The sequence below is a fragment of the Platalea leucorodia genome (genome assembly GCF_965183815.1).
Source record: "Platalea leucorodia genome assembly, chromosome: W".
NCBI classification, from domain to species: domain Eukaryota; kingdom Metazoa; phylum Chordata; class Aves; order Pelecaniformes; family Threskiornithidae; genus Platalea; species Platalea leucorodia.
In genome coordinates this window covers 14503974-14518481 of record NC_138859.1, presented here as the reverse complement: position 1 = coordinate 14518481, position 14508 = coordinate 14503974, and the positions used below count along the sequence as shown (strand labels likewise).

Genomic DNA, 14508 nt, shown 5'->3' with positions numbered 1-14508 from the left:
TATGAAAAAGAAGAAAGACAGGAAAATACACTGAAACAGACATCATTGGTAGCTGCAGTAGGTTCAAGGTGGAAGGGATACAGATCTTTGGTGGGTGCCATGGTGACCAAGTGACTTCAGCCACTCCTCATACAGCTTCCCCTCTAAACCCTTCACCATCCTCGTGGCTCTCCTCTGGACACTCTCTAGTAGCTTTGTATCCTTTTTGTACTGTGGCGCCCAAAACTGCACACAGTACTGAAGATGAGGCCGCACCAGTGCAGAGTAGAGCAGGACAATCGCCTCTCTCAACCGGCTAGCAATACAGTGCTTGATGCACCCCAGGACACGATTGGCCCTCCTGGCAGCCAGGGCACACTGTTGGCTCATGTTCAACTTGCCGTCGACCAGAACCCCCAGATCCCTCTCCGCGGGGCTGCTCTCCAGCCTCTCGTTCCCCAGTCTGTATGTACGTCCAGGGTTGCCCTGTCCCAGGTGCAAAATCCGGCACTTGCCCTTGTTAAACTTCATACGGTTGGTGATTGCCCAGCTCTCTAATTTGTCCAGATCCCTCTGCAGGGCCTCTCTGCCCTCGAGAGTGTCCACGGCTCCTCCCAATTTTGTGTCATTGGCAAACTTTGATAACAAGCCTTCAAGTCCTGCATCCAAGTCATTTATGAAGATATTGAAGAGCACTGGCCCCAAGATGGATCCCTGCGGAACCCCGCTAGTGACTGGTCGCCAGCCTGATGTAACCCCATTTACTGTAACCCTTTGAGCCCGACCCGTCAGCCAATTGCTCACCCATTGCATGATGTGTTTATCCAGCTGTGTGCTGGACATTTTGTCCAGGAGGATACTGTGAGAGACAGTATCGAAGGCTTTACTGAAGTCCAAAAAGATTACATCGACTGGCTTCCCTTGGTCAACTAGGTGGGTAACCTTGTCATAGAAGGAAATCAAGTTTGTCAAGCAGGACTTTCCCCTCATGAACCCATGCTGGCTGGGACCAATGACTGCATTGTCTTTCAGGTGTTTTTCAATAACTCCCAGGATAATCTTCTCCATGATTTTGCCAGGCACAGAGATGAGACTGACAGGCCTGTAGTTACCAGGGTCATCCCTGTTGCCCTTCTTGAAGACTGGGACAATGTTTGCCAGCTTCCAGTCAACTGGAACCTCTCCAGATTCCCAAGAGCATTGAAAATTCATTGAGAGAGCTCTTGCTATGACATCAGCCAGCTCTTTCAGTACCCTGGGATGAATCCCATTGGGTCCCATTGACTTATAGGGATCCAGCTGTAGCAGCAAATCCCACACAAGTGGGATGGGGGGGTAGAATCAGAAGAGTAAAAGTGAGAAAACTCATGGGTTGAGATAAAGACAGTTTAACAGGTAAAGCAAAAGCCACACATGCAAGCAAAGCAAAACAAGGAATTAATTCACTACTTCCCATGGGCAGGCAGGTGTTTAGAGCCATCCCCAGGAAAGCAGGGCTCCATCACGCGTAATGGTTACTTGGGAAGACAAACGCCATCTCTCCGAATGTCCCCCCCTTCCTTCTTCTTCTCCCAGCTTTATATGCTGAGCATGACATCATATGGTATGGCATATCCCTTTGGTCAGTTGGGGTCAGCTGTCCCAGCTGTGTCCCCTCCCAACTTCTTGTGCACCCCCAGCCTACTCGCTGGTGGGGTGGTGTGAGAGTTTTTTTCTTTTCTTGTTCAGAGTGTTTTGATATTTCTATGCATCACAAGGAAAGTAGCTACTTGGTAAAATTAAGATTATTTGCATACAATATTTCAAAGTTATCTATATAAAGAAATGCCAAAATATTTGACTGTCCTTCTGTGAGTATTTCTAATATTAGAATGTTGACTGGGAAAGCCCAACATTTATGTATGTCATATGCAATAGTAAAGAATTTTGCTTCAAGAGTAAAAATTAACCATTTTAGTTGCCTTTTTGAAATCAATCTGCTAGCAATGCAGCTATTGAACTATTTTTGCTAAGATCTTTCAACTAATATTGACAAGTAAGTGCCAGCTCTGCTGGATGGCGTTTCCAAACTGCTTGTGAATACTGGTCTACCTGAAGCGTGGTACAGTAACCTTGCCCACAGGAGAGATCTTAAAGCAGGCTGAGTGAATATGCCAAGCCACTCACCAATCTTTGTCTCTTTAGGACCAGAAAATTTGAGAGATCTGTGTGTGTGTGCTCTCAGGAAAATCCCAAGTATTGGAAAAAAAATTTCTGATCAGAATGAAGGAGCTATCTGATAAAGATCTGTTGCTAAACACCTCTAAACCAAAGAGAATATTGTAGTGTCTGTGTCCTTCCTGGGCTAAGAAGAACGAGAACAAAGATATCTTAGGACTTCTGCAAATTCTGGATTTACCTACATTCTCATCAATATCCTTTGATGAAAGACTAAGATCCCAGTAATAGCTAGAAAATGTCCATTGACAAAAGGTGCTTTGAGAAGACATTTAACTGTTGTTCTTAAGGAGCTTGTTGGTCTTACTTAGGTAAAGAAATAGTTAATGCTCCTGTGATGAGCAACAATAGATCTGTCATCCTGTCCTTAGGGACTCAAGGAGAAGACAGTCTAGAAATATCCTGTTCTTATTTTCTGTTGGCTAAAAAGGCAGCTGCAGAAAAAATTGATTTGCTGGTATTGGTCACAATCAATGGCAAAGGAGATGATAGCTGTTTTCCTCTACTTCAGATTGCCCAGGTTGAGGACTGACAGATACTCTTTTGGTCCATATAACTGAGCATGTGCAATTCATTATTTGAACCAGACATTGTTATAGGCTGCTTTCTTTTCAATAAGGAAGTTGAGATAGGAATGGACCAACAAGAATAATCTGCTCTAGTTACTGCTTCTGTATAAAAGGTGTATATATACATATATATACATATACATATATATATATGTGGGTTTACATTGTACCTAGCGGAAGCACTGCTCTTTGGTTTCAGAAGTTGTCTGAATCATGCAGAGAATGAAAAAAATACAAAAGGTAGAAATTTGGTCAGAGACAACATCAAATGGTGGTTACTCTGTAGGGACCTTGAATTTACAAACAACTGATGGATACTGATCATCTTCATACTATTGTTTTCTAGTCAATATTTGAAATATAAATAACATTATTTTTATTAAAAAAATTCTAAAATGTAAGAAAGCCTTCAGGGATTGTGGTCCAACATTTGTATATCACTGAGGCATCCGATGTGAAAGTATGCACAGGTGTTTGTGATAAATGCAATAGAAGCAGCATACTCACCTAACCAAGATATAACTCTGTATATCTTGCTAATATACGTTTAACACGATGTGTGTTATATCAAATGTTTTAAAATGGTACCTCATAAGGAAGCAGCACAGTGGAAACTGTACAAAACATGAGAGGGAATAAGGACATTTTTGTGGTGCATGAGACCCTGCAGATGTCTGCACTTCAGATGTTAACATATGTATTTCCAAGCATGGAAATACTGATGAGTGACCTCTATGTTTATATTCAGTTAACCAAGCCCAAGCATTTAATTATTTTTTCAGCTTGCTTTCCCTTCCAACTACCTTCTGCAGGGCAGAGGTGATTCTTTTGGAGGACAGAATTTTACACAACAGCAATTGAAGCCCAGCAGAGTTGCTGGGGAATTTGTCAGTACTTGTGGCTGATCGAAAAGAGACACAGGACAAGGCTTACTAATATTTTAACTGCTTCCAGCTACTCTATATTTAAATCTTGCTCTGTAGTAGTCTTACAAGATGGTAGCAACTGCTAGATAGATAGATAAAATCCAATCTGGGAAGCTCAATAAGAAAGTAGAAGAAGAAGAAATAATACGTGTATCAAATAAAATACAGATCTGGTTGGGTCTGTCCAAAGCTTGGGAACTATTTTTGCTTCTGACAATCTGCTCAATGTGTTGTGCATCTTTGCCAAGTGTCCTACAGAGGGTTTGTCCCTGGAAAGGAAATAATGTACAATATGATAAGATGTGAATGGTAAGTGTTAAATATTTCAACTTACCTTTCTGTGGGAAAGTACTTAACTTTGAAAAAAATCATGAAATTAAAAAAAAAAAACACCCCAAAATAATTTTTCTCCATCTCATTTTAATGTATTCAGATAAACTGTAATGTATCTGTTCAAAATTCTTTGCAAACAAAACTGTTCCAGTGCTTTTCTTTGTATACAGGACAATACCTTTTAAAATAAAGCATTACACCGAAGCAGGAGGGAGAAAAAAACAATCAACCTGGACATCTTTGATTCTGTAGATCTCAAATGGAAAGTGTCTGTTGTTTCATAATCTGCTTTCTTTAGACTTAGCACATCTTACTCCCAGTGATTAATCCCAGGACTGCTCATATTCTAGAGGTGTTCAGACAATTTGTTTCTGTAGAGGAAGTTTTAATTTTTGCAGTATTTAACATGAATGCAGTTTATTACTGAGAAAATGGTGGCATTCTTTCTCCCATTCAGTCTTATTTGCCTGTATTTTAATTGTTTTAGCTAGAGGCACCTCATTTAATAATTATATTAAGCTTCAATGTGTCTGCTAACAGATGACACAGACACAATAGGAAATCTGTTCTCCCTAAGTACATTTACAAAGCTATGCATACAATTTCTACTAACTGAGAAAGGAGAAAATATTCTCTATGCTATTTTGTAAACATAGAAGATGATTGCTGAAAGCAAATCACTCAAGTACATGTGACTATTTTTGGTGTGGTCAATTGTGGTCAGTTATGTAGCTCACAAAGCAACATCTTTTTTGTGTATTGCAGGTAGCATAGTGTACCTTGGGATGATGGTGGGGGCGTTCTTCTGGGGAGGCTTGGCAGACAAGGTGGGAAGGAGACAGTCACTCCTGATATGCATGTCTGTCAATGGATTCTTTGCCTTCCTTTCATCATTTGTCCAGGGCTATGGTTTCTTCCTCTTCTGTCGCTTGTTTTCTGGATTTGGGTAAGCTCCTCTGGTTTTGTTCATTTCTACAATTCTGTGTGTTAATAAAACTTTCCTGTTTGGAAAAGTTCATTATTTAATGTAGGAATATAGTCTGTGTCAGGGGCAAGAGAATTAAACAAGGTAGCTACTACACTCCTAAATAACAACCTGAAGGGAAAGAATAATGATTTTAGATGAAAGACACAGACTGCAAATTGTAAGATTGAGTTCTGTTCTTATTTTGCAACAGACTTGCTTAACTTCTTTATGCCTCAGCTTCTCTATGTATTACTCGTTCAGTCAGCAAAATAATACCCTTCTCACAGGTGTACTGTAAGATTTCAGTAATATTTGTAAAGTTTCTAATGTCTTTGTGTGCATAATGTTGTTTATAATACCACTGCAGTCAAGACTATCAAATTTAAAATGGGTCCCTAGAGCACGCCAAATGTTATTGCTCTTTTCAGAAGAATGGTGTTTGTGGCCCTGTGTTTTGCTTTACTTTTCTTTTAATTTAAATAGCTTCTCAGTTGTTGGAAAAGTTTAAGATATTGGTAATGGTTGATTAAGTTTATTATTTTAAACTTACATGAGCAGAGATTGAGATACACAAGTAAACTACTATGAGAAAGCTTCTACCTTTACTGCACCCTTGGATAATCAAGAGCTCTGTTCTGTAGAGCAGTTAGTTTAGCATTTCTGGTAATTGCTTGATTCAGATCAAAACTCCCAATTACAATTCCATTTCAGGTCACTATCAATCTTTAGGATGCTGAACAGGCAGGAGCTACTGAAAGCACAGTATGTTGTGTTGTAAAGCCGTGCACATGAAGTCCATTGCTTGTATGGTTTGTTGGCTGTAGTTTATGCAGCTATAGTACACTAACACTGTTGTGTGATGTTTACAGTTTTAGCAATCCCTTGAACTGGTCTGAAGTAGGGTAGTGCTAGACAGTCATACCAAAAAGAAATTGCCATAGCACTAAGTACTATTAAACTGATTTAGGAAGGGGGATAGAAGGGTAAGGGGAGAGAGGAAGGAGATGTGAGGAGTCCTCTTGCTAGAAGAATCTCCTCAGTCTGTCACCAAATTGTCAGATATGACTGTAAAAGAGGTTAAAAGGAAATCGCAACTGTTCTACTTCTTAAAAAAAAACCCCAAAACTTAGAAAAACAAAACATCCCATCCAGCTTCTCTACATGTTTTTCATTTCATAGGCCACTATCAGTTCCAGGTGCTATGTTTTGTCTCTCTATAGTTCTGCATTTTCATCAGAGTCCTGACACTAGTTACAAGCTGTCTTCACTACAAAGGGATTTTTCTGTTCCTGTACCTCTATGGCTGGTTAATGGACCATTGTTCTGAGAAAACAATTTTTTTATCATGTTGCATGACACTTTCACTCTTTCATGATTCTGTCAAAGTTCAGAAGCTTGTTGTATTCCTGCTTAGCCTGTCCAATTCATGAGGGCAGTACTGGACCCTTGTGCCACAAAGGTTTGTCTTTTGGCAGACAGGTTTGTGACACTGTTGGCTTTCACCCAGATTGTCCCTCTTGGGGCATATGGCAAAATATGTGTTTGTCATGCTAAACTTGCCTGCAAGGTCTCCTCCTCACCTGTAGCAGTAGCTTTTCCAGTAACTTACAGTGCCTGTAGCTTTACTCATAATAGATGTATGTCCTGGATTGGGAAGCATGTTCAGTTGTGTACCCGGCTTATGATTAATGGTCTTTGAAGGAGCAGGCCCTTCATATCCATATCTTACACCTCCATGTGGGTGCCTGCTGTGTCCATAGTCCTCCTACCTCATCTCTCAGAACTGCATGAACAGATGATGATAGATAATTTGCCACCATGTACTACATTAAAAAAAAATCCAACAAACAACAACACAAACCCAAGACTGCATGAGCTGCAGAGTCATTCCTCATACCTGTTACTGCAGAGAAAGATTCATGGCTGACTCACATTTGCTATTTTCTTCAAAGACAGGGTTTCTCTCCAGAAGAACCTCCTTCAGCTGGTATCAGAGTTGCATTTTATCCTAGATATCAGCCATCATAAAAGCCATGAGTTCTCTAGAACTGAATCTGTCCTTCATACCCTCAAGATGAGGGAAGGCTCTTCCTTTTTCTGTTTGCCTGTGATGATATAGTTTTTCCACCAGACTTTGCATGTTTGGAGCCCTTCTTTTTCAGAATGTTCATCTGCTCACTTGCTCTCAGAGAAAGCTTACTTTTCACTTAAGAGTGGTATTCAAGATGGTATTTGTGTCACATCTGCCTTTCCTCTGTTTTTTAATCCCCTTTTGGCTATGATCTTATGTTGGGAGCAGCTGTAATAGCAACAGATACATCATATGCCAAACACCAAGAAAGAAGGGAGAGGCTAGAACGTTTCAACTGCAGAGGCAGCAAAGTAAAATCTTTCCACTTTTAGACAGCTGTGCACAAATATACCCACTGTTAGAGCATACATCTTACAGTTCTCTTTTTCCAGATACTTTGCAACAGCCGCTGTGCAAGAAGGCAAACTCTTTTTGGTATCACTCACTGAAGAACTTCCAGATGTTTGTGCCAGCTTTGAAGTCATATCTTCTTGCAGTATGACAGGAAATTTGCTTAAAGGGTTTGAATTAAATCTGGAACATTTATTTCATTCCTTACTACATCCCACATCTTGCTCAAATGAAAAGGAAGTTGTGTCAGTTGAATGGGAATAGAAATTCAAGTTAATTTCTTTTCATAACCTCTCCTTATTTTAGAGGTCCTGTCTTTGGACAGTAGATGTCAGTTCCCCTTTCTTAGTGAAAGACACTGAATATATATCTCTGTTATCGTGGGAGGAGGCTTTGTTCCAGTAATTTTGTGTGAATCAGAGCCCAAATATGAAATATGAATAATTTTAAGCAAAGAACTGAATGATATGTTTTAAAGGCAAAATAGTATTGCTACTAGATTGGAGAAGAGCTTTCTGAAGGGGCAGAGAGTTATCTATCTGGACAATTTCATATAACTAAAAGTCAATAAAATTTTAAGTAGTATTCATAAGATAAAATTGTTTAGCTGTATAGAGTTTAAACTGGTCTGTTATCTTCTAGAAAATATAAAATAGATTAAGAAGCATGAACAATAAAACCAGCATCTGATAGAAGATTTTATTTATAAAAAAATACTATAAAATAGATTCTCCTCAGATTCTCTTGTAGTCAAAATGAGTTTATAGAAGTAAACTGCTCAGGGAAAAAAAAATCCCTTCTGATCATTTTTTTGCATCTGGAAAACCTAAAACTAGTAAAAATTTTGCATTGCAAAAAAGTGATTTGGAATACAAAACAGTATAAATAATATTGATATTGCTGGGTAAAGGGCATTGAGGGATATGAAAGCCTGAAAGGTGAACTTAAGATAGTGAAATGAATAAAGAAATGTTGGACAGTCTGCAAAATCATTTCTTTTTATGGAAAATAATATCACAACTCTGATTCCTCCATTGATTAATCCAAAATCAAAACTCAAAAGGAAATTGAATCCCAAAGCCAGATAAAGGTCTAGGAGGGCTTTAGACATGGCTTCCTACAGAGTAAAAAGACCTAGACAAGAAACTGTGAGCTGTATTCATCATTAGCCATTGGGGGAATGTGCAAAGATTTATCATCAAAAAGCACTTTGTTAGATCTGTCTCTGAAATTGTCAAAGGAAGGTTTCTCTAATACCAGAACATGACTCTCAATATCGCTGCTAACCTGAATGGAACTGGAGTTGTTGCCTATTCAACACTGCCACTATGAAGTATTAATCTCAGCTAGAAAATTTTATCTAACTTCTATTACAAAAAAAAAAAAAGTATTTATTTCATCTAAGCAATTAGTTTACTGGTTTTGGTACTTTTAGATTGGTTTAGATGCAGTTTTTCTAAGTACAACAACTCAATTTAGAATAAAGTGCTTAAAAAAAGCACTAAATATTATCCCAGCAAATTTCATTTTGGTTGCCTTGAAAGAACCAAAGATGATACAATTTGGGAAAATGTATCATGCTTATCCAGCCCAAATGTTACTTCTAAAAGTAATCAAAGTTCTCATGTAGTAAAAAGCTAGATGAAATAAGCATATATATAAAACTGAGACCAACCGCAGTTTAGAAATTCTTCAGACAACCTCATATGTTTGTTCCCAGGTAAAATTGATTCTTTTTCATGAGCAAAGTAAAAAAGGTTAAATAAATGTGTCCTATTTTACAAACCAAACATTATGTCCAGACTACAGAGATTTCTTTTAATTTGCCAAAACTTCCAGTTTGGCCGAATTTCTTCTCCAAACCCACAGAAATATTAGGAAATATAGATTAGATGTGGTTAACTTATGTAACCAATGTAAGCTATTAAGAACCTTTTCCCTGCCTGTTGCTCCCTGTGAATAAGAGTTTCTCTCAAGATGTACTATCATATAGTGAGTGTTTCTTTTCCAAAAGACTTTAGACTATACTTCATTAAATCTGAGACTCACTTTCAGACAGCTTTCTTAGCCCTTCCTCAGAAAATATCTTTAAAGCTACCTGCAGTACTCCTTCCACATTACTGGGATCTAACAACAAGTACTGGTGTCAATGTAGTAGCACTAGACTTGTCATTTAGATCTTACTCAAATCAATCACACTCTTCTGAGAAATCAACAGTTAGATAAAATCCAAAACTGTGAAGTTTCTTGTAACTAATAGTCTTGAGGTGATTGCCTGTGCAAATCCACCCAAGCTGACATTTACAACCACTTTTGTACATTACGTATAGTGGCAAGAAACTCTTACAGTTTTGTAGATCTGCCTTCTCTTAATGGCCAAGACAGGAAGGACATGCAAGTAGTCTGTATGCGTAACAACTTTCAAAATGTTCCAGCAGAGATATGGACCATGTGGACACAGCACAAGGTAGTTGGCCTACACAAGCAGTTGCCTTCAGGAACTTCAGATCTAGACCAACAGGCTGCTTTTATAATTGCAGAATAGAATAGAATAGTTCAGTTGGAAGGGACCTACAACGATCATCTAGTCTAACTGCCTGACCACTTCAGGGCTGACCAAAAGTTAAAGCATGTTGTTAAGGGCATTGTCCAAATGCCTCTTAAACACTGACAGGCATGGGGCATTGACCACCTCTCTAGGAAGACTGTTCCAGTATTTGACCACCCTCTCAGTAAAGAAATGCTTCCTAATGTCCAGTCTAACCTCCCCTGGCACAGCTTTGAACCATTCCCACACATCCTGTCACTGGATACCAGGGAGAAGAGATCAGCACCTCCCTCTCCACTTACCCTCCTCAGGAAGCTGTAGAGAGCAATGAGGTCACTCCTCAGCCTCCTTTTCTCCAAACTAGACAAACCCAGATTCCTTAGCCGCTCTGCATAGGACTTGCCTTCCAGCCCTCTCACCAGCTTTGTTGCCCTCCTCTGGATGCATTCAAGGACCTTCACATCCTTCTTAAATTGTGGGGCCCAGAACTGCACACGATACTCAAGGTGAGGCCACACCAATGCTAAATACAGCAGGATAACCACCTCTCCTGACCAGCTGGTTATACTTTCTTTGATGCACCCCAGGATGCGGTTTGCCCTCTTGGCTGGTACGCTGCTGACTCATCTTGAGCCTGCTGTCAACCAGCACCCCCAGGTCCCTTTCTGCAGGGCTGCTCTCCAGCCACTCCTCTCCCCATTTAGACTTGTGCCTGACATTGCTGCATCCCAGGTGTGGAATCATAGAATCATAGAATCGTTTAGGTTGGAAAAGACCTTTAAGATCATCAAGTCCAACCATTAACCTAGCACTGCCAAGTCCACCACTAAACCATGTCCCTAAGCACCACATCTACGCATCTTTTAAATACCTCCAGGGATGGGGACTCAACCACTTCCCTGGGCAGCCTGTTCCAGTGCCTGACAACCCTTTCAGTGAAGAAATAATACCCAATCTAAACCTCCCCTGGCGCAACTTGAGGACGTTTCCTCTTGTCCTATCACTTGTTACTTGGGAGAAGAGACCGATACCCACCTCACTACAACCTCCTTTCAGGTAGTTGTAGAGAGCAATAAGGTCTCCCCTCAGCCTCCTCTTCTCCAGACTAAACAACCCCAGCTCCCTCAGCTGCTCCTCATAAGACTTGTTCTCTAGACCCTTCACCAGCTTCGTTGCCCTTCTTTGGACATGATCCAGCACCTCGATGTCCTTCTTGTAGTGAGGGGCCCAAAGCTGAACACAGTATTCGAGGTACGGTCTCACCAGTGCCGAGTACAGGGGCACTATCACCTCCCTGGTCCTGCTGGCCACACTATTTCTGATGCAAGCCAGGATGCTATTGGCATTCTTGGCTACCTGGGCACACTGCTGGCTCATATTCAGCTGGCTGTTGACCACCACCCCTAGGTCCTTTTCTGCCAGGCATCTTTCCAGCCACTCTTCCCCAAGCCTGTAGCGTTGCATGGGGTTGTTGTGACCCAAGCGCAGGACCTGGCACTTAGCCTTGTTGAACCTCATATAGTTGGCCCCAGCCCATCGATCCAGCCTGTCCAGGTCCCTCTGTAGGGCCTTTCTACCCTCCAGCAGATCAACACTCATTTCATCCCATTAATCATTGCCCAATGCTCCAATCTATCTAGATCCCTCTGCAAGGCCTCTCGCCCCTCGAGAGAGTCAACAGCACCTCCCAGTTTAGTATTGTCAGCAAATTTGCTAATGGCGCATTCAACTCCTGCATCCAGATCGTTGATAAATATATTGAACAGAACTGGCCCTAGAATTGAGCCCTGAGGAATACTGCACTGGTAGCTGGTCACCAGCCAGATGTAGCCCCATTCACTAGAACCCTTTGAGCCCTGCCCTTCAACCAGTTCTTCACCCAGCACACTGCATACCTGCTCATCCCACAAGTGGACAACTTGTCCAGAAGGATGCTGTGAGGGACAGTATCAAAAGCCTTACCAAAATCCAGAAAACCCACATCCACCACCTTCCCTTCACCCACTAGGCAGGTGACCTTATCATAGAAGGATATCAAAGTAGTTAAACAGGACTTTGCCTTTGTGAACCCATGTTGACTGTGTCTGATGACTGAATTGTTCTTTAAATGCCTTTCAATAGCACCCAGTATGATCTTCTCCATAATTTTTCCAGGTACTGAGGTTAGTCTAACAGGTCTGTAGTTCCCTGGGTCTTCCCTCATGCCCTTCTTGTAAATTGGAATAATGTTGGCTAGCTTCCAGTCAGCGGGGACCTCCCCAGACCACACACCTTTAGGTAGGGTGTTATTGCATGAATGATACTGTCCTGCATACCATGAGCAATGTATTAATTTAGGGCTTCTTGAAAGTAGGCATCTATAACTCCTCGTTAGCACTTTCCAGCTTAGGCAGGAAAGAGGAAGACCTTGTTTCTGATTCTGCTAGTGAATTTTCAACATTAGAAAAAGAACTTAATTAGATCCACGAGTATTGTATTCAGGGAATATTGTGAGAGTGCAATTCAATGCTGTGCCTGAGCCCTGGAGGGTAAGAAATCCTAGCTATAATCTGCTTATACTTTGGGAACTGGAGAGCCCCCAATTCATAGCACCACTGAGCTAGCAGGGCTTCCCCATCACAGCAAAATGAGCTGTGATTCCACCTTTGGCCATGCCCCTTCCACTGTTCCTCACCCTGGGCTTCCAGGAGAACCTTTGAGGACGATTCGCCCCCATTGCCTGTGACAGGGCAATTCACTAGTGAAGCCTTTTAGTGTTTTCACCCATGAGAAGAAATGAGATACAGCTCTTGTTAGCTGTATACCTAACAAGAATTCATGAATGTATGAACCTTTGCAGAACTGGCAGAGAGTATAAGAGCTAGCAGTCTCAACTATGGGAAACATTAATTTTAAAGCTAAGAGTAGACTGGCAGTACTTCATGAAGAGCTGTCTAGAAGGAAGTGACAAAACAGCAGACCCCTAAACAAGTGTAACAGCTCAAGCCAGTATTTCATAGCTGTACTTGAAGACATCTTAAAATAAACCATATTGCTATGGCACTGAATTTTCTTAGGACTGAAATACCATTTTGTATTCATGTTTTCCTTTTAAATATTTGTTTTAATCTGTTTTAAGCTTCCTTCGTTTTGGCAGTTTGGCAGTCATTGAGATGACAGCATAAATATGCATTTATCTTTAAAGTTCAGTTAAAAATTTAAAGCATTCAAGATATTGCTTTAAAGTATGTAATCTGGTATGTGAGAATATCTCTTCAAGCTTCACAGGTATTTTATTCAGCAGGAAAAATAAAATCCACAGGGACTTGTTCTGTTGTGGAACATTTGACAGCTTGCATTGGTAATGAAGAGGTAAAGACAGTAAAATATAATCTGGAATCTGGTACTGAAAATGATGCATAATTTGAGTTAGACTAAGTTTTGTAAAACCAAGTTAAACTTTTTTTTGTCCAACTAACCTTCAGACTATTATTCTTTGGGAAAATTACTAATATTTTCAGTTAAAAGAAATGTATTTTGACACTTGTCAGTAGACTGCTATGATTACAGGATTTTTGTAATGGTGAAAGTCACTGGTTTCTGTTCCAGCAGCCACTTGACAATCCACTTGAATCACTAAACATATCAAATTGTACATAGAGTTCTCAAGGAAATCTTTGACCAAAATTGTGTCCAAACTGGTGAAAGTGTCCTCAAGAGTTCTCCAATACGTGGTGCAATTTGAGAAAAAACCACTCTTACTGGAAAAGCTACTTGTAGTTTGGGCTTTAAATGACTGCAACTATGGGCTTGTTCAAACTTTAACTAGCTGTTACGGTCTGCCTTAACCCATGATATATATCTCCTTTTAGGATTGGTGGAGCTGTGCCGACAGTCTTCTCCTATTTTTCGGAAGTGCTTGCTCGGGAGAAACGAGGTGAACACCTGAGTTGGCTCTGTATGTTTTGGATGATTGGTGGCATCTATGCTTCTGCAATGGCTTGGACAATAATTCCTCATTATGGTAAGAAAAACATCTCTTTGTGATTTGTGGCTCTTCTAGTGTAAAAGTAAACTCTTAAAGTATATTTTAAAGAGGGGACTTCATGTCTGTTCTCAAAATACTGATCCTGCCGTTAAGAAAAAATCTATTCCTTTTGGGGGAAGTAAGGAGAATAAATTGTACCCTAAATAACAATATATTAAATATATAATATATATAATATATTATATATAAAATATATAATACATAATACATAATATAATTATATATATTATATAATATAATTTTAACAATATATACTATATACTATATAGTATATAGTATATAATATATACTATATAATATAATATATATATAATATAATTTTAATAATATATAAAATTAGCCATTCCCCTTGCTTAATCAGATTCTTTAAATTACTGGAAACCTGGACACATGAACATACAATTGAACATACAATTGAACATACATTTGAACATACACATGAACATGACACATGAACATACAATTGGTGTTATTGTTGAAACTGGAGAAAATAGGTGATATGGAGACTTGCATGAGAGAA

The 14508-nt window shown here is 39.9% G+C and overlaps 1 protein-coding gene across 1 annotated transcript in view; it reads left to right on the top strand.

The window, feature by feature from the left end:
- The window catches only part of LOC309601996 (synaptic vesicle glycoprotein 2C-like), a gene marked incomplete at both ends in the record, with an annotated part of 89762 nt that overhangs the window by 15120 nt on the left and 60134 nt on the right, over positions 1–14508 (top strand). The window contains 2 exons of the mRNA XM_082335267.1: positions 4794–4970; positions 13813–13964. Coding sequence (XP_082191393.1) covers positions 4794–4970; positions 13813–13964 — 329 coding nt within the window. The remainder of the gene's footprint in view (positions 1–4793; positions 4971–13812; positions 13965–14508) is intronic.